The sequence below is a fragment of the Bombina bombina genome, chromosome 6 (genome assembly GCF_027579735.1).
Source record: "Bombina bombina isolate aBomBom1 chromosome 6, aBomBom1.pri, whole genome shotgun sequence".
NCBI classification, from domain to species: Eukaryota; Metazoa; Chordata; class Amphibia; order Anura; family Bombinatoridae; genus Bombina; species Bombina bombina.
This window is the reverse complement of record NC_069504.1, coordinates 244,043,546-244,068,963: the sequence shown is the minus strand read 5'-3', so window position 1 is coordinate 244,068,963 and position 25,418 is coordinate 244,043,546. Positions and strand designations below refer to the sequence as shown.

General features: G+C 36.0%; 1 protein-coding gene across 1 annotated transcript; it reads left to right on the top strand.

Annotated features, from left to right (window-relative positions):
• Nucleotides 1-17,699: 17,699 nt before the first annotated feature.
• Nucleotides 17,700-19,597, top strand: LOC128665018 (putative nuclease HARBI1). The gene is made up of 4 exons (XM_053719789.1): nt 17,700-18,162; nt 18,452-18,530; nt 19,110-19,411; nt 19,501-19,597. Exons 1-4 carry the CDS (start codon nt 17,700-17,702, stop codon nt 19,503-19,505), a joined length of 849 nt encoding a protein of 282 aa, XP_053575764.1. The 3' UTR covers nt 19,506-19,597.
• Nucleotides 19,598-25,418: the final 5,821 nt, after the last annotated feature.

Below are 25,418 nucleotides of genomic sequence, written 5' to 3'. Positions count from 1 at the left end.
AACCATAATGAACAAACCAAAAAGAACAAATTGACAACTGGTGGTGCACTAATAATATAAATCAGTGAAACCTGTGCTAAAGTCCAAATAAAATCAAAATAAAAACAAATTTCCGTGTGCTGCAGAAGTGTTGTGTTAAGTGACTTGACAGTGTCTTTATAAGTGTGCTTCTGATCTTGCTGTGAGTGAAATAAAGAAAATATTTGCATCTAAACAACTCCTCTATAAATTATATTAAACAATATGTGTCCAAAGTCTTTGCAGTGGATAGTTAAACTCCCCGATGGATATGTGTTCTCAGGGCCAGTGAGTGAACTATAGTAATCCTATTCCGTGTGAGTATCGGTCTTCAGTGTGTTTATGATTGTTAGCAGCCCTCTCCCTGCTGCTGTGGGCAATTCTAGGCAGAGCGATCCCTCTGTAAAAAACAGAAATAACAATAGTGCAGACTGCCTAATATAAATCTAAAGATTGAAAATACTCTTACCAGCCAACGCGTTTCGGTCGTTCCTCAACCTTTTTCAAGACTGGTTTGCTTCTGTTATCTGAGGTAGCTTTATACCACTATCGCTGTGACCTTTTCATGGTCCCGGAAGTGGATGTTCTAACTCGTCTATTCTGTTGATTGTTTTCCTCATGTTTAACTGGTTATTTTCTTTTCTATTATATTATATAGTTTTCCTACTTTGTTTATTCTGAAACCGGTATTTTAATTTGCTCATATACATCTCTTATGTCTTAGTATAAATTTGCCGGTTTTTTATTGTTCCTATTGGTCAGAGAAAATTCTTTTTCTCTTACATGATTGGCTAATCGTGGGGGTGTGAGACAGAGAATTTGTTGATTTATCATTGTTTCTATTGGCCAGATAAACAGCGTTTCCCTTACATAGTTGGCTAATGCCGTTTTTTTATTATTCCTATTGGTCAGAGAAAATTCTTTTTCTCTTGCATGATTGGCTAATCGTGGGGGTGTGAGACAGAGAATTTGCCGATTTTTCATTGTTTCTATTGGCCAGATAAACAGTGTTTCCCTTACATAGTTGGCTACTATTAGGGGTGTGTGATTTGTATTTGTTGTATTTCTCCCTTGTTTGTAATGATTAGTCAAAATGAGAACACTTCCTTTTTAAAATAAAAAACACTTCACTTTTAGAAGTGGGAGCACTTTACTCATTCTTTTTGATGAGATACCCTTGCTTTTGGATATGCCTTTGTTTTCTAATGTGCTTATTCGTGAATACTCATAAAAGGTTAATATTTGCTGTATTATTTAATATCTTTTATTTTTGTTTTTACCACTTTCTCGTCTGCTGACTTTCCTTGTTTTAACTAGTCTTACTGTCGTTTTTCTCGTCTATTCTCTTTTCTCCCTTCCATTATTCTTATTTAAGAATAAGTTTTCTTTTTAAAGTATGTAGTGTCTCTTATATGTGTTTAGAGTTTTGTTCCAATGGGCATTACACACAGTGCTTTATCATAGTTTAATTTATTCTTTGTTTTTTCTTTAACCCAGTTTCCTTTTTCAATTAGTTTCTGAATGTGTTGAAGTATTCCATACTTCTTCATATACATTTTGTGCTCTATGTTTTTCTTGGTATGATCTGAGAAATCAACTTTGAGGAAGTTATTCTACACTTTTATGTTTTGACATACATATCTTATGTGAGATATGTGAATTATACACTTTATATTACTACTACCTTCTATAATTTAACTATGTGTTTTGAGATTCAGGGGGTCACCCTATATTCAATATTATATTACTTGTACTTCTTACTATTTAGTGAATGGGTAATAAATGGGATTAGGACAAGTGGGTAGGGACATTTGTTAAAAGGGGATTATTTTTGAGGAGGGAATCTTCTCTTATTAGAGTTTTAGTTACATATAAAAAAATTTAGTTTCATATATTGTGTGGTTTGTATTGGCTCTTGGACTTTGTTTTATAAATTGTTGTGCAGTAAAGAGGTCAAGTACTACAATGTGGAGACATATGGATTTCCGTTTATTCCTTTTTCTGTTTTCGATTTTTCTAGACAAGCTTGCTAATATGATAAGGTTCCGTCTACATTTCAATGTTTCTTTTGTGTTTTAATACTCTCTCCAGTTTTCTTGCTTATTGTGGTAGTTGGATTGTTATAGTTTCTTCAAAGAAGGGAGTTCTTTTTCTTTTGCATAGATTTTTAGATGCTTCCAATTTTTCAATCTCTTATTTTAGTTTAAATTCAGATAGTAGGTTGAAACTCTCAGAGACTGGAGTTTTTCTTCTCTTACATTTGTGGTTTAAATTCGAATGATGGAATAGATCTTCAAAGAATGGAAGTCTTCTTTTACAGAGATTTTTGACGATTCAGATTTTCCACTCTCATAGTTTAGTTTAAATTCCAAAGGTGGGATAAGTCCTCTTTGTTGTTTAACCCTCTTGGGTATAGACAATCCATATAGAAGATCCATTTAGATTCCTCTACCAAAAGTTTTCTTTCATGATCACCACCTCTCCAGTTCTTATGGACCTTTTTTATTCCTATATATTTTAACGAATTTGTCTCTCCATGGTGTTTTTCAAAGAAGTGTTTGTAGAGGGCGGTTTCTTTATTCATTTTCTCAATACAGAGAAGATGCTCACGTATTCGATCTTTCACTGGCCTTGACTTCTGTCCGACATATTGTAATCCACAAGGACATTGGAGCAAGTAGATTACATTCCTATCGTGGCATCGAATCAGTTCTTCAATTTTATATTTCTTCGTACTGTGATTCGATTTAAATTCTGTGGTTTTTATGCCACTTCTGCATGCTTTGCATGTATTGCATGGAAAAAAACCTTTTACCTTTTTCCCGAATGGATCTTTAATTGTAGGTGGTTTCTTTTTTTGCGTGCTCGGTGCCAGCTTATTTTTTAGATTATTCGTCCTTCGGTATATAAATGTTGGTTTATCTGGAAGTTTCTCTCCTATGATGTCATCATCTCTCAATATACTCCAGTGTTTCCTGAAGATATCTTCAATTAGTCGGCTGTTTTGGCTGTATTCTGTGATAAATGGAACCTTCACCTTCTCTTCTTCATTCTTTGTCACCTTTTCTTTGTATTTTGTCAGATTTTTTCTTTCCACAGTTCTTACTTCGTCTATTTTCTGGTCCAATAGTGTTTCATTGTAACCTCTTTCAATGAACTTTGCCTTAATAATCTGGGCTTGTTCTTCCCATTTGGAAGGGTCCGAACAATTCTTCCTCATCCTAAGAAGTTGCCCTTTTGGGATGTTACTTTTCCAGTTGGTATGGTGGCAACTGGTTTGGTGGACATAGTTATTACTGTCCACCTTCTTGAAAAATGTGGATGTTTCAATCTTCCCTCCCTTCACCTCTATATTTAGATCTAGATAGGTCAATGATGTTGAACTCCATTCGTACGTGAATTGTAGGTTGACTTCATTTTTGTTCATAACACTGATAGTATGTTCTAGGTCTTCTTGTGACCCTTTCCATATTAATATGATGTCATCAATGTACCGGCGATAGAGAACCAGGTCCGCGCCTGCTGGGCAAGACTCCCAAAATATCTCTTCCCATTTTGCCATATATAGATTCGCATACGATATATATGCGAATCTATATATGGCAAAATGGGAAGAGATATTTTGGGAGTCTTGCCCAGCAGGCGCGGACCTGGTTCTCTATCGCCGGTACATTGATGATATCATATTAATATGGAAAGGGTCACAAGAAGACCTAGAACATACTATCAGTGTTATGAACAAAAATGAAGTCAACCTACAATTCACGTACGAATGGAGTTCAACATCATTGACCTATCTAGATCTAAATATAGAGGTGAAGGGAGGGAAGATTGAAACATCCACATTTTTCAAGAAGGTGGACAGTAATAACTATGTCCACCAAACCAGTTGCCACCATACCAACTGGAAAAGTAACATCCCAAAAGGGCAACTTCTTAGGATGAGGAAGAATTGTTCGGACCCTTCCAAATGGGAAGAACAAGCCCAGATTATTAATGCAAAGTTCATTGAAAGAGGTTACAATGAAACACTATTGGACCAGAAAATAGACGAAGTAAGAACTGTGGAAAGAAAAAATCTGACAAAATACAAAGAAAAGGTGACAAAGAATGAAGAAGAGAAGGTGAAGGTTCCATTTATCACAGAATACAGCCAAAACAGCCGACTAATTGAAGATATCTTCAGGAAACACTGGAGTATATTGAGAGATGATGACATCATAGGAGAGAAACTTCCAGATAAACCAACATTTATATACCGAAGGACGAATAATCTAAAAAATAAGCTGGCACCGAGCACGCAAAAAAAGAAACCACCTACAATTAAAGATCCATTCGGGAAAAAGGTAAAAGGTTTTTTTCCATGCAATACATGCAAAGCATGCAGAAGTGGCATAAAAACCACAGAATTTAAATCGAATCACAGTACGAAGAAATATAAAATTGAAGAACTGATTCGATGCCACGATAGGAATGTAATCTACTTGCTCCAATGTCCTTGTGGATTACAATATGTCGGACAGACGTCAAGGCCAGTGAAAGATCGAATACGTGAGCATCTTCTCTGTATTGAGAAACTGAATAAAGAAACCGCCCTCTACAAACACTTCTTTGAAAAACACCATGGAGAGACAAATTCGTTAAAATATATAGGAATAAAAAAGGTCCATAAGAACTGGAGAGGTGGTGATCATGAAAGAAAACTTTTGGTAGAGGAATCTAAATGGATCTTCTATATGGATTGTCTATACCCAAGAGGGTTAAACAACAAAGAGGACTTATCCCACCTTTGGAATTTAAACTAAACTATGAGAGTGGAAAATCTGAATCGTCAAAAATCTCTGTAAAAGAAGACTTCCATTCTTTGAAGATCTATTCCATCATTCGAATTTAAACCACAAATGTAAGAGAAGAAAAACTCCAGTCTCTGAGAGTTTCAACCTACTATCTGAATTTAAACTAAAATAAGAGATTGAAAAATTGGAAGCATCTAAAAATCTATGCAAAAGAAAAAGAACTCCCTTCTTTGAAGAAACTATAACAATCCAACTACCACAATAAGCAAGAAAACTGGAGAGAGTATTAAAACACAAAAGAAACATTGAAATGTAGACGGAACCTTATCATATTAGCAAGCTTGTCTAGAAAAATCGAAAACAGAAAAAGGAATAAACGGAAATCCATATGTCTCCACATTGTAGTACTTGACCTCTATACTGCACAACAATTTATAAAACAAAGTCCAAGAGCCAATAAAAACCACACAATATATGAAACTAATTTTTTTTATATGTAACTAAAACTCTTATAAGAGAAGATTCCCTCCTCAAAAATAATCCCCTTTTAACAAATGTCCCTACCCACTTGTCCTAATCCCATTTATTACCCATTCACTAAATAGTAAGAAGTACAAGTAATATAATATTGAATATAGGGTGACCCCCTGAATCTCAAAACACATAGTTAAATTATAGAAGGTAGTAGTAATATAAAGTGTATACTTCACATATCTCACATAAGATATGTATGTCAAAACATAAAAGTGTAGAATAACTTCCTCAAAGTTGATTTCTCTGATCATACCAAGAAAAACATAGAGCACAAAATGTATATGAAGAAGTATGGAATGCTTCAACACATTCAGAAAATAATTGAAAAAGGAAACTGGGTTAAAGAAAAAACAAAGAATAAATTAAACTATGATAAAGCACTGTGTGTAATGCCCATTGGAACAAAACTCTAAACACATATAAGAGACACTACATACTTAAGAAAACTTATTCTTAAATAAGAATAATGGAAGGGAGAAAAGAGAATAGACGAGAAAAACGACAGTAAGACTAGTTAAAACAAGGAAAGTCAGCAGACGAGAAAGTGGTAAAAACAAAAATAAAAGATATTAAATAATACAGCAAATAATAACCTTTTATGAGTATTCACGAATAAGCACATTAGAAAACAAAGGCATATCCAAAAGCGAGGGTATCTCATCAAAAAGAATGAGTAAAGTGCTCCCACTTCTAAAAGTGAAGTGTTCTTTATTTTAAAAAGGAAGTGTTCTCATTTTGACTAATCATTACAAACAAGGGAGAAATACAACGAATACAAACCACACACCCCTAATAGTAGCCAACTATGTAAGGGAAACGCTGTTTATCTGGCCAATAGAAACAATGAAAAATCGGCAAATTCTCTGTCTCACACCCCCACGATTAGCCAATCATGCAAGAGAAAAAGAATTTTCTCTGACCAATAGGAACAATAAAAAACCGCCATTAGCCAACTATGTAAGGGAAACGCTGTTTATCTGGCCAATAGAAACAATGAAAAATCGGCAAATTCTCTGTCTCACACCCCCACGATTAGCCAATCATGTAAGAGAAAAAGAATTTTCTCTGACCAATAGGAACAATAAAAAAACGGCAAATTTATACTAAGACATAAGAGATGTATATGAGCAAATTAAAATACCGGTTTCAGAATAAACAAAGTAGGAAAACTATATAATATAATAGAAAAGAAAATAACCAGTTAAACATGAGGAAAACAATCAACAGAATAGACGAGTTAGAACATCCACTTCCGGGACCATGAAAAGGTCACAGCGATAGTGGTATAAAGCTACCTCAGATAACAGAAGCAAACCAGTCTTGAAAAAGGTCGAGGAACGACCGAAACGCGTTGGCTGGTAAGAGTATTTTCAATCTTTAGATTTATATTAGGCAGTCTGCACTATTGTTATTTCTGTTTTTTACAGAGGGATCGCTCTGCCTAGAATTGCCCACAGCAGCAGGGAGAGGGCTGCTAACAATCATAAACACACTGAAGACCGATACTCACACGGAATAGGATTACTGGTTCACTCACTGGCCCTGAGAACACATATCCATCGGGGAGTTTAACTATCCACTGCAAAGACTTTGGACACATAGGCCTCGCTTCCATTGAGTCGTAATTCAGTTTGCGTGCACTCGCAAACCGTTAAATATGCTGTCGAAAGCAATAGCGTTTAACGACTGTTTCCAATGGCGCGTTATACCTTAATATCGGCTTCCGGACTTCGGCTGCCGAAAAGATTTTCGCGTCCCATAGAAAGTAATAGAAGCCGTTAATCGATAAATTATACCAGGTTTCCATTGAAAGCGCTAACCGTTAATACACTGTCGGAGGCTGTCGATACATTGAGACATATTACCCCCAGCTCAACTAGGTGTAAAGGAGGAAAAAAGAGCTTTTTGAGGCCTGTTTCTCATTGAAATTGCAAATCACAAAAAAATTATGAGTGTTTCAATGTACAAATAACATTATATATGCTACATTTATTGGTCCTATGTATAGGAATATTTGCACCCATGTTGTCATAGAAATTTCAATATGTATGTGCATATAAAAATATATGCAAGCACCAAAATTATGGAACGACCTCCCGCACACTTTTAAATAGACATGTGCACCGCTAAAAAATTCGGTTCGTTTTCGGTTCGGATCGATTCGGACTTTTAGAATTTCGTTTCGGATCGAATCTGATTCGGCAAAATTTGAATAAATTCGTTTCGGATTTATTCGGATCCGAATAAATTCGTTTCGGATTTATTCGGATTCGGCTGAATTCGGTTCTATTCCGTTCCGAAATTCGGTATGTTTTTACTACACTAACACCCATTTAGTACACTAAGTCACTAACATACATAAACTACCTATAAACAACTAAACCGAGGCCCCCCCACATCGCAAACCCTATAATAACATTATTTAACCCCTAATCTGCCGATCGGATATCGCCGCCGCCTACATTATAGCTATTAACCCCTAATCTGCTGTCCCTAACACCGCCGACCCCTACATTATAGTTATTAACCCCTAATCTGCCTCCCCCCACGTCGCCGCAATCTAACTATAAGTATTAACCCCTAATCTGCCGACCCGATATCGCCGCCGCCTACATTATAGCTATTAACCCCTAATCTGCTGTCCCTAACACCGCCGACCCCTACATTATAGTTATTAACCCCTAATCTGCCCCCCCAACGTCGCCGCAATCTAACTACAAGTATTAACCCCTAATCTGCCGACCCGATATCGCCGCCTACATTATAACTATTAACCCCTAATCTGCTGTCCCTAACACCGCCGACCCCTACATTATAGTTATTAACCCCTAATCTGCCTCCCCCAACGTCGCCGCAATCTAACTACAAGTATTAACCCCTAATCTGCCGACCCGATATCGCCGCCACCTACATTATAGCTATTAACCCCTAATCTGCTGTCCCTAACACCGCCGACCCCTACATTATAGTTATTAACCCCTAATCTGCCTCCCCCCAACGTCGCCGCAATCTAACTACAAGTATTAACCCCTAATCTGCCGACCGCAAATCGCCGCCACTATAATAAATGTATTAACCCCTAAACCGCCGCACTCCCGCCTCGCAAACACTATAATACATTTTATTAACCCCTAATCTGCCCTCCCTAACATCGCCGCCACCTACCTACAATTATTAACCCCTAATCTCCCGCCCCCATCGTCGCCGCTACTATAATAAGGTTATTAACCCCTAAACCTAAGTCTAACCCTAACACCCCCTAACTTAAATATAATTTAAATAAAACGAAATAAGTTTACTATAGTTAAATAAATGAATCCTATTTAAAACTAAAGACTTACCTGTAAAATAAACCCTAAGATAGCTGCAATATAACTAATAGTTACTTTGTAGCTATTTTAGGATTTATATTTATTTTACAGGCAACTTTGTATTTATTTTAACTAATTACAATAGTTATTAAATAGTTAATAACTATTTAATAACTACCTAGCTAAAATAAATACAAATTTACCTGTAAAATAAATCCTAACCTAAGTTACACTAACACCTAACACTACACTGTCATTAAATTAACTAAATAAATGAATCATATTTAAAACAAAATACTTACCTGTAAAATAAACCCTAATATAGCTGCAATATAACTAATAGTTACATTGTAGCTATTTTAGCATTTATATTTATTTTACAGGCAACTTTGTATTTATTTTAACTAGGTACAAAAGCTATTAAATAGTTATTGACTAATTAATAGCTACCTAGTTAAAATAATTACAAAATTACCTGTAAAATAAATCCTAACCTAAGTTACAATTAAACCTAACACTACACTGTCATTAAATAAATTAACTACAAGTACCTACAATTATCTACAATTAAATAAACTAAAGTACAAAACCCCCCCACTAAATTACAAAAAAAAACAAACACTAAATTACAAAAAATAAAAAAATATTACAAGAATTTTAAACTAATTACACCTAATCTAAGCCCCCTAATAAAATAACAAAGCCCCCCAAAATAAAAAAAATGCCCTACCCTATACTAAATTACAAAAGTTAACAGCTCTATTACCTTACCAGCCCTGAACAGGGCCCTTTGCGGGGCATGCCCCAAAGAAAACAGCTCTTTTGCCTGTAAAAAAAAAAACACAATCCCCCCCCCCACATTACAACCCACCACCCACATACCCCTACTCTAACCCAAACCCCCCTTAAATAAACCTAACACTACCCCCCTGAAGATCTCCCTACCTTGAGTCGTGTTCACCCAGCCGGGCCGAAGTCTTCATCCGATGGGGCAGAAGAGGACATCCAGACCGGCAGAAGTCTTCATCCAAGCGGGGCAAGAAGAGGTCTTCCATCCATCATACAAGTACCAAAATACAAACAAACACTAAATTACAAAAAATAATAAAATATTACAATAATTTTAAACTAATTACACCTAATCTAAGCCCCCTACTAGCTATTAATATAGCTTCAATATAACTAATAGTTACATTGTAGCTATTTTAGGATTTATATTTATTTTACAGGAAACTTTGTATTTATTTTAACTAGGTACAATAGCTATTAAATAGTTAATAACTATTTAATAACTACCTAGCTAAAATAAATACAAATTTACCTGTAAAATAAATCATAACCTAAGTTACAATTACACCTAACACTACACTATCATTAAATTAACTAAATAAATGAATCCTATATAAAACTAAAGACTTACCTGTAAAATAAACCCTAATATAGCTGCAATATAACTAATAGTTACATTGTAGCTATTTTAGCATTTATATTTATTGTACAGGCAACTTTGTATTTATTTTAACTAGGTACAATAGCTATTAAATAGATATTTACTGTTTAATAGCTACCTAGTTAAAATAATTACAAAATTACCTGTAAAATAAATCCTAACCTAAGTTACAATTAAACCTAACACTACACTATCATTAAATAAATTAACTACAAGTACCTACAATTAAATACAATTAAAAAACTAAACTAAAGTACAACCCCCCCCCCACTAAATTACAAAAAATAAAAAAATATTACAAGAATTTTAAACTAATTACACCTAATCTAAGCCCCCTAATAAAATAACAAAGCCCCCCAAAATAAAAAAAATGCCCTACCCTATACTAAATTACAAAAGTTAACAGCTCTATTACCTTACCAGCCCTGAACAGGGCCTTTTGCGGGGCATGCCCCAAAGAAAACAGCTCTTTTGCCTGTAAAAAAAAACACAATCCCCCCCCCCCCACATTACAACCCACCACCCACATACCCCTACTCTAACCCAAACCCCCCTTAAATAAACCTAACACTACCCCCCTGAAGATCTCCCTACCTTGAGTCGTGTTCACCCAGCCGGGCCGAAGTCTTCATCCGATGGGGCAGAAGAGGACATCCAGACTGGCAGAAGTCTTCATCCAAGCGGGGCAAGAAGAGGTCTTCCATCCATCAGAAAAGTACAAAAAAACAAACAAACACTAAATTAGCAAAAATAATAAAATATTGCAATAATTTTAAACTAATTACACCTAATCTAAGCCCCCTACTAGCTATTAATATAGCTACAATATAACTAATAGTTACATTGTAGCTATTTTAGGATTTATATTTATTTTACAGGCAACTTTGTATTTATTTTAACTAGGTACAATAGCTATTAAATAGTTAATAACTACCTAGCTAAAATAAATACAAATTTACCTGTAAAATAAACCCTAACCTAAGTTACAATTACACCTAACACTACACTGTCATTAAATTAACTAAATAAATTAATCCTATATAAAACTAAATACTTACCTGTAAAATAAACCCTAATATAGCTACAATATAACTAATAGTTACATTGTAGCTATTTTAGCATTTATATTTATTTTACAGGCAACTTTGTATTTATTTTAACTAGGTACAATAGCTATTAAATAGTTATTGACTAATTAATAGCTACCTAGTTAAAATAATTACAAAATTACCTGTAAAATAAATCCTAACCTAAGTTACTATTAAACCTAACACTACACTATCATTAAATAAATTAACTACAAGTACCTACAATTAAATACAATGAAATAAACTAAACTAAAGTACAAAAAAAACAAACACTAAATTACAAAAAATAAAAAAAATTACAAGAATTTTAAACTAATTACACCTAATCTAAGCCCCCTAATAAAATAACAAAGCCCCCCAAAATAAAAAAATGCCCTACCCTATACTAAATTACAAAAGTAATCAGCTCTATTACCTTACCAGCCCTGAACAGGGCCTTTTGCGGGGGCATGCCCCAAAGAAAACAGCTCTTTTGCCTGTAAAAAAAAACACAATACCCCCCCCCCACATTACAACCCACCACCCACATACCCCTACTCTAACCCAAACCCCCCTTAAATAAACCTAACACTACCCCCCTGAAGATCTCTCTACCGTGTCTTCACCCAGCGGGCCGAAGTCTTCATCCGATGGGGCAGAAGAGGACATCCAGACCGGCAGAAGTCTTCATCCAAGCGGGGCAAGAAGAGGTCTTCCATCCATCAGAAGTCTTGATCCAGGCGGCATCTTCTCTGTTCATCCATCCGGAGCGGAGCGGCAGCATCCTGAAGACATCCCACGCAGAGCATCCTCTTCTTTCTTGATCCGACGACTAGGTGACTGTACCTTTAAGTGACGTCATCCAAGATGGCGTCCCTTGAATTCCGATTGGCTGATAGGATTCTATCAGCCAATCGGAATTAAGGTAGGAAAAATCTGATTGGCTGATTCAATCAGCCAATCAGATTCAAGTTCAATCCGATTGGCTGATCCAATCAGCCAATCAGATTGAGCTCGCATTCTATTGGCTGATCGGAACAGCCAATAGAATGCGAGGTCAATCTGATTGGCTGATTCCATCAGCCAATCGGATTGAACTTGAATCTGATTGGCTGATTAAATCAGCCAATCAGATTTTTCCTACCTTAATTCCGATTGGCTGATAGAATCCTATCAGCCAATCGGAATTCAAGGGACGCCATCTTGGATGACGTCACTTAAAGGTACAGTCACCTAGTCGTCGGATCAAGAAAGAAGAGGATGCTCTGCGTGGGATGTCTTCAGGATGCTGCCGCTCCGCTCCGGATGGATGAACAGAGAAGATGCCGCCTGGATCAAGACTTCTGATGGATGGAAGACCTCTTCTTGCCCCGCTTGGATGAAGACTTCTGCCGGTCTGGATGTCCTCTTCTGCCCCATCGGATGAAGACTTCGGCCCGCTGGGTGAAGACACGGTAGAGAGATCTTCAGGGGGGTAGTGTTAGGTTTATTTAAGGGGGGTTTGGGTTAGAGTAGGGGTATGTGCCCCCGCAAAAGGCCCTGTTCAGGGCTGGTAAGGTAATAGAGCTGATTACTTTTGTAATTTAGTATAGGGTAGGGCATTTTTTTATTTTGGGGGGCTTTGTTATTTTATTAGGGGGCTTAGATTAGGTGTAATTAGTTTAAAATTCTTGTAATTTTTTTTATTTTTTGTAATTTAGTGTTTGTTTTTTTGTACTTTAGTTTAGTTTATTTCATTGTATTTAATTGTAGGTACTTGTAGTTAATTTATTTAATGATAGTGTAGAGTTAGGTTTAATAGTAACTTAGGTTAGGATTTATTTTACAGGTAATTTTGTAATTATTTTAACTAGGTAGCTATTAAACAGTAAATATCTATTTAATAGCTATTGTACCTAGTTAAAATAAATACAAAGTTGCCTGTAAAATAAATATAAATGCTAAAATAGCTACAATGTAACTATTAGTTATATTGTAGCTATATTAGGGTTTATTTTACAGGTAAGTATTTAGTTTTATATAGGATTAATTTATTTAGTTAATTTAATGACAGTGTAGTGTTAGGTGTAATTGTAACTTAGGTTAGGGTTTATTTTACAGGTAAATTTGTATTTATTTTAGCTAGGTAGTTATTAACTATTTAATAGCTATTGTACCTAGTTAAAATAAATACAAAGTTGCCTGTAAAATAAATATAAATCCTAAAATAGCTACAATGTAACTATTAGTTATATTGTAGCTATATTAATAGCTAGTAGGGGGCTTAGATTAGGTGTAATTAGTTTAAAATTATTGTAATATTTTATTATTTTTGCTAATTTAGTGTTTGTTTTTTGTACTTTTCTGATGGATGGAAGACCTCTTCTTGCCCCGCTTGGATGAAGACTTCTGCCGGTCTGGATGTCCTCTTCTGCCCCATCGGATGAAGACTTCGGCCCGGCTGGGTGAACACGACTCAAGGTAGGGAGATCTTCAGGGGGGTAGTGCTAGGTTTATTTAAGGGGGGTTTGGGTTAGAGTAGGGGTATGTGGGTGGTGGGTTGTAATGTGGGGGGAGGGATTGTGTTTTTTTTTTACAGGCAAAAGAGCTGTTTTCTTTGGGGCATGCCCCGCAAAGGGCCCTGTTCAGGGCTGGTAAGGTAATAGAGCTGTTAACTTTTGTAATTTAGTATAGGTTAGGGCATTTTTTTTATTTTGGGGGGCTTTGTTATTTTATTAGGGGGCTTAGATTAGGTGTAATTAGTTTAAAATTCTTGTAATATTTTTTTATTTTTTGTAATTTAGTGGGGGGGGGTTTGTACTTTAGTTTAGTTTTTTTAATTGCATTTAATTATAGGTACTTGTAGTTAATTTATTTAATGATAGTGTAGTGTTAGGTTTAATTGTAACTTAGGTTAGGATTTATTTTACAGGTAATTTTGTAATTATTTTAACTAGGTAGCTATTAAATAGTCAATATCTATTTAATAGCTATTGAACCTAGTTAAAATGAATACAAAGTTGCCTGTACAATAAATATAAATGCTAAAATAGCTACAATGTAACTATTAGTTATATTGCAGCTATATTAGGGTTTATTTTACAGGTAAGTCTTTAGTTTTATATAGGATTCATTTATTTAGTTAATTTAATGATAGTGTAGTGTTAGGTGTAATTGTAACTTAGGTGATGATTTATTTTACAGGTAAATTTGTATTTATTTTAGCTAGGTAGTTATTAAATAGTTATTAACTATTTAATAACTATTGTTCCTAGTTAAAATAAATACAAAGTTGCCTGTAAAATAAATATAAATCCTAAAATAGCTACAATGTAACTATTAGTTATATTGAAGCTATATTAATAGCTAGTAGGGGGCTTAGATTAGGTGTAATTAGTTTAAAATTATTGTAATATTTTATTATTTTTGGTAATTTAGTGTTTGTTTGTATTTTGGTACTTGTATGATGGATGGAAGACCTCTTCTTGCCCCGCTTGGATGAAGACTTCTGCCGGTCTGGATGTCCTCTTCTGCCCCATCGGATGAAGACTTCGGCCCGGCTGGGTGAACACGACTCAAGGTAGGGAGATCTTCAGGGGGGTAGTGTTAGGTTTATTTAAGGGGGGTTTGGGTTAGAGTAGGGGTATGTGGGTGGTGGGTTGTAATGTGGGGGGGGGATTGTGTTTTTTTTTTTACAGGCAAAAGAGCTGTTTTCTTTGGGGCATGCCCCGCAAAGGGCCCTGTTCAGGGCTGGTAAGGTAATAGAGCTGTTAACTTTTGTAATTTAGTATAGGGTATGGCATTTTTTTTTATTTTGGGGGGCTTTGTTATTTTATTAGGGGGCTTAGATTAGGTGTAATTAGTTTAAAATTTAGTGTTTGTTTTTTTTTGTAATTTAGTGGGGGGGTTTTGTACTTTAGTTTATTTAATTGTAGATAATTGTAGGTACTTGTAGTTAATTTATTTAATGACAGTGTAGTGTTAGGTTTAATTGTAACTTAGGTTAGGATTTATTTTACAGGTAATTTTGTAATTATTTTAACTAGGTAGCTATTAATTAGTCAATAACTATTTAATAGCTTTTGTACCTAGTTAAAATAAATACAAAGTTGTCTGTAAAATAAATATAAATGCTAAAATAGCTACAATGTAACTATTAGTTATATTGCAGCTATATTAGGGTTTATTTTACAGGTAAGTATTTTGTTTTAAATATGATTCATTTATTTAGTTAATTTAATGATAGTGTAGTGTTAGGTGTTAGTGTAACTTAGGTTAGGATTTATTTTACAGGTAAATTTGTATTTATTTTAGCTAGGTAGTTATTAAATAGTTATTAACTATTTAATAACTATTGTACCTAGTTAAAATAAATACAAAGTTGCCTGTAAAATAAAAATAAATCCTAAAATAGCTACAAAGTAACTATTAGTTATATTGCAGCTATCTTAGGGTTTATTTTACAGGTAAGTATTTAGTTTTAAATAGGATTCATTTATTTAACTATAGTAAACTTATTTCGTTTTATTTAAATTATATTTAAGTTAGGGGGTGTTAGGGTTAGGGTTAGACTTAGGTTTAGGGGTTAATAACCTTATTATAGTAGCGGCGACGATGGGGGCGGGAGATTAGGGGTTAATAATTGTAGGTAGGTGGCGGCGATGTTAGGGAGGGCAGATTAGGGGTTAATAAAATGTATTATAGTGTTTGCGAGGCGGGAGTGTGGCGGTTTAGGGGTTAATACATTTATTATAGTGGCGGCGATTTGCGGTCGGCAGATTAGGGGTTAATACTTGTAGTTAGATTGCGGCGACGTTGGGGGGAGGCAGATTAGGGGTTAATAACTATAATGTAGGGGTCGGCGGTGTTAGGGACAGCAGATTAGGGGTTAATAGCTATAATGTAGGCGGCGGCGATATCGGGTCGGCAGATTAGGGGTTAATACTTGTAGTTAGATTGCGGCGACGTTGGGGGAGGCAGATTAGGGGTTAATAACTATAATGTAGGGGTCGGCGGTGTTAGGGACAGCAGATTAGGGGTTAATAGCTATAATGTAGGCGGCGGCGATATCGGGTCGGCAGATTAGGGGTTAATACTTGTAGTTAGATTGCGGCGACGTTGGGGGAGGCAGATTAGGGGTTAATAACTATAATGTAGGGGTCGGCGGTGTTAGGGACAGCAGATTAGGGGTTAATAGCTATAATGTAGGTGGCGGCGATATTCGGTCGGCAGATTAGGGGTTAATAAAATAATGCAGGTGTCAGCGATAGCGGGGGCGGCAGATTAGGGGTTAATAAGTGTCAGATTAGGGGTGTTTAGAGACTCGGGGTACATGTTAGGGTGTTAGGTGCAGACTTAGTGTTTCCCCATAGGAAACAATGGGGCTGCGGTGTTAGTTTTTTTTCAGCCGAAACTCCCATTGTTTCCTATGGGGAAATGCCGAATCTTAACGAGCTAATTCGGATTTATTCGGAGATACGGCAGCTATTTCGGATTCATTCGGTAGATTCGGAAGTATTTTAATTCGGAAATCCGAATCGATCCGAATCTCCGAATTTACCGAATTTACCGAATTTCCGAATTAATCCGAAACGAACCGCACATGTCTACTTTTAAACCTTCCCCATGCCTAATATCCTTTAAGAGATCCCTCTCTACATATCTCAAAACAGAATGCACCTGTCATTGTTGATTATATATTTCCTACCGGTTCTATGTTAAATTTTTGTGCATATATCGTGTATTATTATTGTTTTTTATTTTATTGTACCTATTGTGTCAATGCAATGTTTTGTGTACCCAGGACGTACTTGAAAAAGAGAGAAATCTCAATGTATCCTTCCTGGTAAAATATTTTATAAATAAATAAAATATCTACCAATTCAAAATGAAACCTTTGCCCAGGGATGCTATATATAATCTCAATACATATAGAAATATAATTTTATCTAATAATAATCTTCTCCTACATGTATATATGTATGATAATTGTATATATATATTTGACCTATATAAATCATATAATTTTAATAATTACTTTTAACTGTTATGATAAAGGCTGATATATTTAAATTGAAAAATATAATAATTACATTCAGTGTCTTTGAATTTCCGATATGTAACTACATATATGTTGAAATTATAGTTCATATCAAAAATAAAAGTCATGAGTAAGTATATACTTTCAAACTGTTCATTAAATTAAGGATTAGATGAGATGAAGATAAGCCCTCCCCCCCATGTTATTCATTGCAATCACCAGTTTCACATATGTTAACAAGCAACACACAGCTATAGAAAAAGACCACACCTAGCCTAACCTCAGAACAGATATTTCAAAATGCAGGGTGAGAGAGAAGCTGACAATGCTGAAGTTAGACAGCGTAGGCCTGACATCCCCAGAGTGAGGCTGGATATAGAAACCCTGAATGAGCAGCAGGTGTTTGAAAGTTTCAGGCTCAACAGGGAGAAAATATATCAGTTATATGCCCTGTTGCAAGATAGGCTGGAAAGCCAGGGCTATTCAAGCAGGACTGTCCCTGGAATGACCAAACTACTAGGGGCACTTCATTTTTTGGCTTCTGGATCCTTTCAGGTGACAGGGGGCATTGTAACTGGGGTGCATAAGTCCACTCTTTCTAAGCATCTTTCAAAAGTTATTGATGGACTTTATGATAATTGCAGAAAATTTATTTTTTTCCCCACATCACCCAGAGGTTGGCGTGATGTTAAGAGGGACTTTTTTCTTTTAGGTGGCATACCCAATGTCCTTGGGGCCATTGACTGCACTCATATTGCCCTAAGACCCCCTGTGCGCAGGGAGATAATATTTAGAAATAGGAAACACTTCCACTCCTTAAATGTGCAGATTATATGTGATGCAAACATGCGCATATTAAATGTCGTGGCAGGGTTCCCAGGAAGTAGCCATGATGCCTACATCCTCAGGAATTCTGGTGTGTGGAGATTGTTTGAGACAAATCAAATGCCTGAAGGACATCTCCTCGGTAAGTGTTTATGTATATATTATGATGCCTTCATGTGTTCAATATTTTGACATTTTATTGTTTCATTGCTTTATAATCCTTTATGTATGTGTCTAAGGGGGTGAAATTGATTAAATAAATAAATTGTTAATCATTTAAAATATATATATTAACTATGTCATAGTAAGACATATGCATAACATTATTTTATGTCATACATTGCTTTATGGAAAGATGTGTGTTTATCTATCTATCTATATCTATATATATATATATATATATACTGTATATCTATGCATTCATATTTTAGCAGATTCTGCATATCCTCTTAAAAAATGGATTTGGACACCATTGAAAGAGAACCAGGTTGTTGGGCCTGCTGAATTAAGGTAAAATATATATTTATTTTCTGCTCATGTGTGTCAGAAATATTGATTGTGCCTTGCAAAATGCTCACTATAATCTGTAGAAAAATAGGACCAGTACACACTTCATAGGAATGTCCCTTTAAATCACTCTTGGGTGAATGTAGGTGCAAACCTGGAGGACCTCCTTTTCCAAAGTCCCAGTAAATGTAATGAAATAGAACACACAGGTAGCACTCTATGTGGAGCAACAGCACCTTTATTGAGCAACGTTTCGGGGCTCCTGCCCCTTTATTAAGCTATATATCTGTGTTTGTGCACATACATTTGTTGCTTGATTATCTTGTGTGTGTGTGTATATATCACTATCACAGACATAACAATGTTGTACTGAGTGCCTTTAAAGGGACAGTCAAAATACAAATCATCTATTATCAGTGAAGCATTTATAAATCTCTCTGCTTGAATATAAATATATTTATATATATATATAAAATGGTTTAAAGATTTATAAGATCAAACCAGGAATGTAGTTAGCTCATTAGTATTTGATTTGTCTTCACATTATATATTATAATCATATTTCTTGTTCTTTTAATACAGATATAATGAAGCACATATCCGAACACGTGCTATAATAGAACGACTGTTTGGTGTTCTAAAAATGCGCTTTCGCTGCCTGGACAGATCAGGGGGGGATCTCCAATTCAGTCCGGAAAAAGCTATTAAAATCATAGTGGCATGTTGCTGTCTACACAACATGGCACAGGAGCATGGGATGTTGAACGACTTACTTCCAACACCACAGCCCCCAGGTGAAATCTTTGAGCCTGATGTAATTAATCATCCCCAACCCCTCAATGCCCATTTGGAGAGATCTGCAACTATTCAAGAATTCTTTTCAGGTATTTTTATAGTATTGTAATGAGACCTTTTAGTTATTTATGATTATGTTTTTTAATAATACACATTTGTTTCTTTTAATGTTTTACAGATTGAAGATTCTCAGAAATGGAATACCACTCCCCTCCCTCTCTCCTCATCCCTATATTTACCACATTTTCCCTAAATAAATGTATACTTTACTCAAATATAGTCATGGTGAATGTTTCTTTATTTCCAGCTATGTACTAATCAATGCATTCATCTTATGATTTATGTATAACATAATTATCTAAAATATCATTTTAATTATATTCCAAATATTACTTTGTTCTCTTGGTATAATTATTTAAAGAGCAGCTATGCACTCCTGGTTAATAAAAATGAGTACATGGGTGAACCAATGACAGACAGGATATATACTGTATGTTGGCAACAATAAACAGCTCCAACATAGGTTCTATGCTGCTCCTGATCTTACCTAAATAAAACTATAATCAAAGGATACTAAGAATATTAAGAAATATAAAGAATATAAATATATTAGATTTGCTTTTAAATATATATGTTTTAGCAAAATAATGGAATTTATGTCACTTTAAAAAAAAAAAGGAAGAGTGTGTTCACAATAAAACATTAATGAACCAGATAAATCATTCAATTCCAATCAACTTACATATGTACTCATAATCAATTTAATTCTTTTATGTTTCTTATTTCAATCATGTATTTAAGTTTAGGAGCCATTCCATTTAATGTTCATCACCTGTGGTGCACTTGCTGATTGTTGCCTACATTTAGACAACAATCATCAAGCGCTCCCCATGTGCAGATTCAAAATGGGTAGATTCCTAAGCTAACATTCCTGTTTTAGTAAATTACAGATGATAATGAAGTTAAATAGATTATAGGATTACATATTTAAGTATATAAATACTGCATGCTCTAATTCATGAGTTTTATTTTGAATAGGCTATCCCTTTAAGAAATATATCAGATGCTCATTTCAAAGAGACAAATCCAGATATAATATAATCCTTAAAATAAAGATACATTATCAATACATACAATCCCCTGAGATTGCACACTTGAATGGCATGGTTACCTCATAGAAAATAATATAGAAAAATAAGTCAAAGGAAATAATTTTTTTATCATGAAGATGAGTTTTATTATTACAGATTTACCCTCATTCAAATGTAATTTTCAATGTGAAAATCATATTTATTCAATACAAAACGATGACACATTAAAGTTATAATGTGTCATAGTACTAATATTTATAAAATATATGTAATGTCATGTCTGCTAAAGCAGATAATACATTTGCAATATTTAGACTATTAACCAAAATACATAAGTGCTTAATATTACATACTTCAAGAGATATGAAGTATTGTCTTTAACATGGAGTTATTGAAACAATTTAAAAGTGCATTGTGCATTGGTCCCAGGGAGAGTCTGTGTCTGTTCATATGATGTCAATTAAAATGTATTAATCACCTCTATATCATGGCAATCACATATATGTTGTGTATACACCAGTGCTTAAATATCATAAAGATACATTTATCTAATTATTCTAAATATTGAATAATAATCTTGACAAAAAGGAGTGCATTAGTCATGATAGGTATTAGTCATGATAGGTATATATTTCAGATATTACATTCCACATAGGACTATAAGAATGAATGCAAGGTATTTGGCCATATCAACAGGAAGGAGTATTTACTTTCCAACTCTTCTATAACTGTATAACCCTTATTAGCTTCATCTGAAGGAGCAAACAACATATGCTTGTGGAATATAAATCATAACATTTACACATGTCACGTTGACTAATGTTAGATAGCATATACTGTATAAATTTCAGACACGTATCCCCAAGTATTCTTAAACGGCATAATATGATATCCTCAATAAAAGGACACATTAATTTATCAACAATGTACACCTGCATATTAATTGACATCATGTGAAATAAAAATGAATAAAGCTGTTCATTTTTAGCAGATAAACAGCTATTAGAATAATATTAAGATATATGTTCAAATTTGGATTAGAAAAATGGATGCATATTTATGAGATGAAAATCGCACTTAAACAAGTGCTTTAGTGCAAAAATTATATATGATATATCTTGGGTGGAAAAAAAAGAATATTAATTAATTCTTGCGGCGGGATTTTGACTTTGGAGGAGAGGTACTTAGGGGGGCAGTGTGGCGTCTTGTGCGACGCCCACCAGCTGAATGTGAGGCTAATAACCGGGATTCAGGGTCCTGCAGGGAGATGACAGAGGATGCAAGGGAGGATGGAGTTTGGGGCCTATCCGCGAGCCTCTCCACTGCCTCTGCCAGGCGGACGAGTGAGGCATTATGGATGTCCATTTGGCTCTGTATCCTTCTCAAATCCTGCTGCTGCTGGAGCCTGGACAGCCTAAGCTCTCTATGTATGAGCCTCAGTAGATCATCCTGCTGGGACTGTGCCGGACCCTGTTGTACATTTGGTGTCTCAGGAACTAATAATTGGCTGGTTCCAGGGCTGTCTCTCCGTATTGGTGACTGTGAGGTTGTCTGTGATGGCACTGTTGGCAATACATTGGTGGGTGCAGTGGGTGGTGGTGTGGATTCCTGTTGTGCCATAGGAGTGGGAGGCATATAGTACAGATGATGCAGATCTGTATGCTGCTGTGGTGGGTGCATCATCTGCTGCTGAGGATAATGATGTCGTGGTGGGTGCATCATCTGTTGCTGAGGAGGATGTTGTGGTGGGTGCATCATCTGCTGCTGAGGAGGATGTTGTGGGGGGTGCATCATCTGCTGCTGAGGAGGATGTTGTGGGGGGTGCATCATCTGCTGCGGTGGGTGCAGCTGTGGGGGCTGTGCCATTTGTTGCTGCGAAGTATGCATGAACTGCCATTGTTGAGGAGGATGAGTCTGCTGGGGTTCAGAACCCAAAACATGAAATGTTGTCTCCGAAGTAGATGGAGAAGGGCATGATACATCCTCCACCTCATATGCCCTAGGCTGCTGCATATCATCTTCTAAGAGGCTGATATAGGAGGTAGTGTCACCATAGATATCCTCATCCTCCTCAGTGAATGTAGGAACATCCTGCTGTGGTGTTGGTGCAGCTTCATACTCCTCCTGTACGGAACCTACAAATAAATATACGGTATGTTTACATTATCTATCTAATAGAATATATTACTTTGTAGCATAACAATACAGACTATTATATTCCATATTTATGTGTATATATGTACACACACACATACACACACACACACACACACACACATACACACACACACATACACACACACACACACACACACACACACACACACACACACATATAGTGTGTTTGGGATAAAATCCAAGCATATATGATCATAACTGAGGAATCTTTATAGATTGTGTCTTAAAGGAACATTGTTAAAGGGACACTGTACCCAAATATTTTCTTTTGTGCTTCAGATAGAGCATGCAATTTTAATCAACTTTCGGATTTACTCCTATTTTCAAATGTTCTTTATTCTCTTGGTATCTTTATTTGAAATTCAATAATGTAAGTTTAGATGGTGGCCCATTTTTGGTGAACAACCTAGGTTGTCCTTGCTGATTGGTGGATAAATGCATCCACCAATCAAAAACTGCTGCCCAGAGTTCCGAACTTAGAAAAAAGCTTAGATGCCTTCTTTTTCATATAAAGATAGCAAGAGAACGAAGAGAAATTGATTATAGTAGTAAATTAGAAAGTTGATTAAAATTTCATGCTGCATCTGATTCACAAAATAATAAAAATGGGTACAGTGTCCCTTTAAGGACAATGACACATGATTTATATGAAATTCTTAATATTCTTGGATATTATATTATCAATATTCTTGCTTGTCGGAGCAGATATACAATACAGAGTGCTTGCTGAACATATTAAATACAACTATGTATATTTAGATTCATAGCTAAACACAGATGGGTATTTATGATATACAACATATATACATCACATATATGGTTATATTTAATATTGAATATTCACCTTCATACACCTCTTCAGGTGGCACAGAGGTGTCCATTGTCCGCTTACATCCGTGAACAGATTCATCCGAGATGACATTGGACAGCATCTCCTCCCATGACCTTAGGTGTATTCTCTTGCTAGGACCACCACCGGTCCCACGTGCATATTTGGCCTGCTGTGCCAGCTTAGCTTTGGTTTCCCTCCTGCAGTCATGATAGCGGTGTTTAATGCTGGCAGTAGAACGATTACGTCCTAAGCAGCTGACTGCCACTCGAATCTCCTCCCACAGCTTATTCCGGACAGCCGGCCTCAGGTTAGGGTTCTCCAGCTGAGCTGCCCTCTCCAAGTATGCCTCAACAAGAGCCTCCTTCTCCTCCTCAGAGTACCTCTCCTCTCTAAGCCTGCCCTTCACACCTGAAGGGCCAGCAGACACAGACTCTCCCTCCTGTGACTGGGGACCAGCCCTCTCTACCTCCTCTGTCCCTGCAGGCTGTGACAGGCTACCACCAGCCCCACTCCCACTTGCCACAGTCTGTCCCACTTTCCCTTTTCTTTTTGTGCCTAGCTGAGGCTGACTCCTCCTCACTCCTCCCACCTCCATTCCTCTTCCACCCTCTCTCCTTCCCTCCTCTGCCAGGGTTTGAGGAAGGACAAATCCTCCACCCAAACCTCGGCCCCTATTCCTGCCCATACTACTCCCTACTTCCCCCCTCCCCCTCCCTCTATCCACCCTCACCACTGCCCTCCCCCTAGCCACCCCCTTCCCAACTCCACTAGGCCTATCCATCCCTTTCTCCTTCCTCCCTAACACTAAAGTCCCTAGCTTACCTAACTACACTAATTCACCTAACTAAACCCTAAATTAAATAGCCCCAAAACTAACTACCTAACCTATCTAGACCCTAACTATCTCTATTCTATATCCCTCAAAAAAAAAAAATTGTGGGGGTGAAAATAAACAAAGGGATGTAAATGAAAAAGGAAAAACTAAGGAGGATTAGAACAAAATTATAGAAAAATAATAAGGGATGCAAATGAAGAAAGGGGTGAGCTATATAGTCAAATGAACCAAAAAATATGGGATCTAAAAAAAAAAAAATAGGATGGGAAAAATATATATATAAAAAAACAAGTTATATAGTGAGGAAGGGAAGGGTAGTCAAAGGGGGGATGGGAAGTGGAATAAGGGGATTAATGAAAGGAGTAATAAAGGAAGATGGGGATATGGGGGTTAATGAAAAAAAAAATGTGAATGTGTTTGTATCAAATAAAAGTGTGTATGTGTGTGTGTGTGTATTTGTGTGTATAAACTAATGTGTGTTAATTAACTAATGTATGGATGTGTGTGTGTGTTCCTAATATTATATGAGGCCTACAATAAGAATATATGAAAATCAAATATCAAACTCTCCACTAACTCTCAAACAACTCTCAAAAACCCAAAACTCCTACCAACGCAACTAGCTCCCGTGTCTTTCTCTCTAGAGGCGATCACAGGTAAAGAGCGCAGGCGCAAACCGTTATTCTTATAGACAGAGGTCGGGTTACCATGGCAATGCACTTGTTATGGCGCGCTTTTCGACAAATCCGACATCGGTTGGCAACGCAAACTTACGTACAGCCGAAAAGAGCGACTGCGCGCAACACGCTAATCTTTTCAATGGAAACCTGGTACTAAAATGGAGCCGTAAATTACTTTTAGCTGTCGTCCGCTTCGGTAGCTTACGGCTCCATTTTTAACGACTCAATGGAAGCGAGGCCATATTGTTTAATAGAATTTATAGAGGAGTTGTTTAGACGCAAATATTTTCTTTATTTCACTCACAGCAAGATCAGAAGCACACTTATAAAGACACTGTCAAGTTGATATAACAAACCGTGAACTGAAAGTCACTTAACACAACACTTCTGCAGCACACGGAAATTTGTTTTTATTTTGATTTTATTTGGACTTTAGCACAGGTTTCACTGATTTATATTATTAGTGCACCACCAGTTGTC

What these genes read in the sequence shown, in the direction of transcription:
- LOC128665018 (XM_053719789.1), top strand. Translation starts at nt 17,700, where the DNA reads ATGACCAAACTACTAGGGGCACTTCATTTTTTGGCTTCTGGATCCTTT. An exon ending in GCCTGAAGGACATCTCCTCG is followed by an intron (nt 18,163 to 18,451) that starts GTAAGTGTTTAT and finishes TTCATATTTTAG; the next exon opens with CAGATTCTGCATATCCTCTT. An exon ending in GTTGGGCCTGCTGAATTAAG is followed by an intron (nt 18,531 to 19,109) that starts GTAAAATATATA and finishes CTTTTAATACAG; the next exon opens with ATATAATGAAGCACATATCC.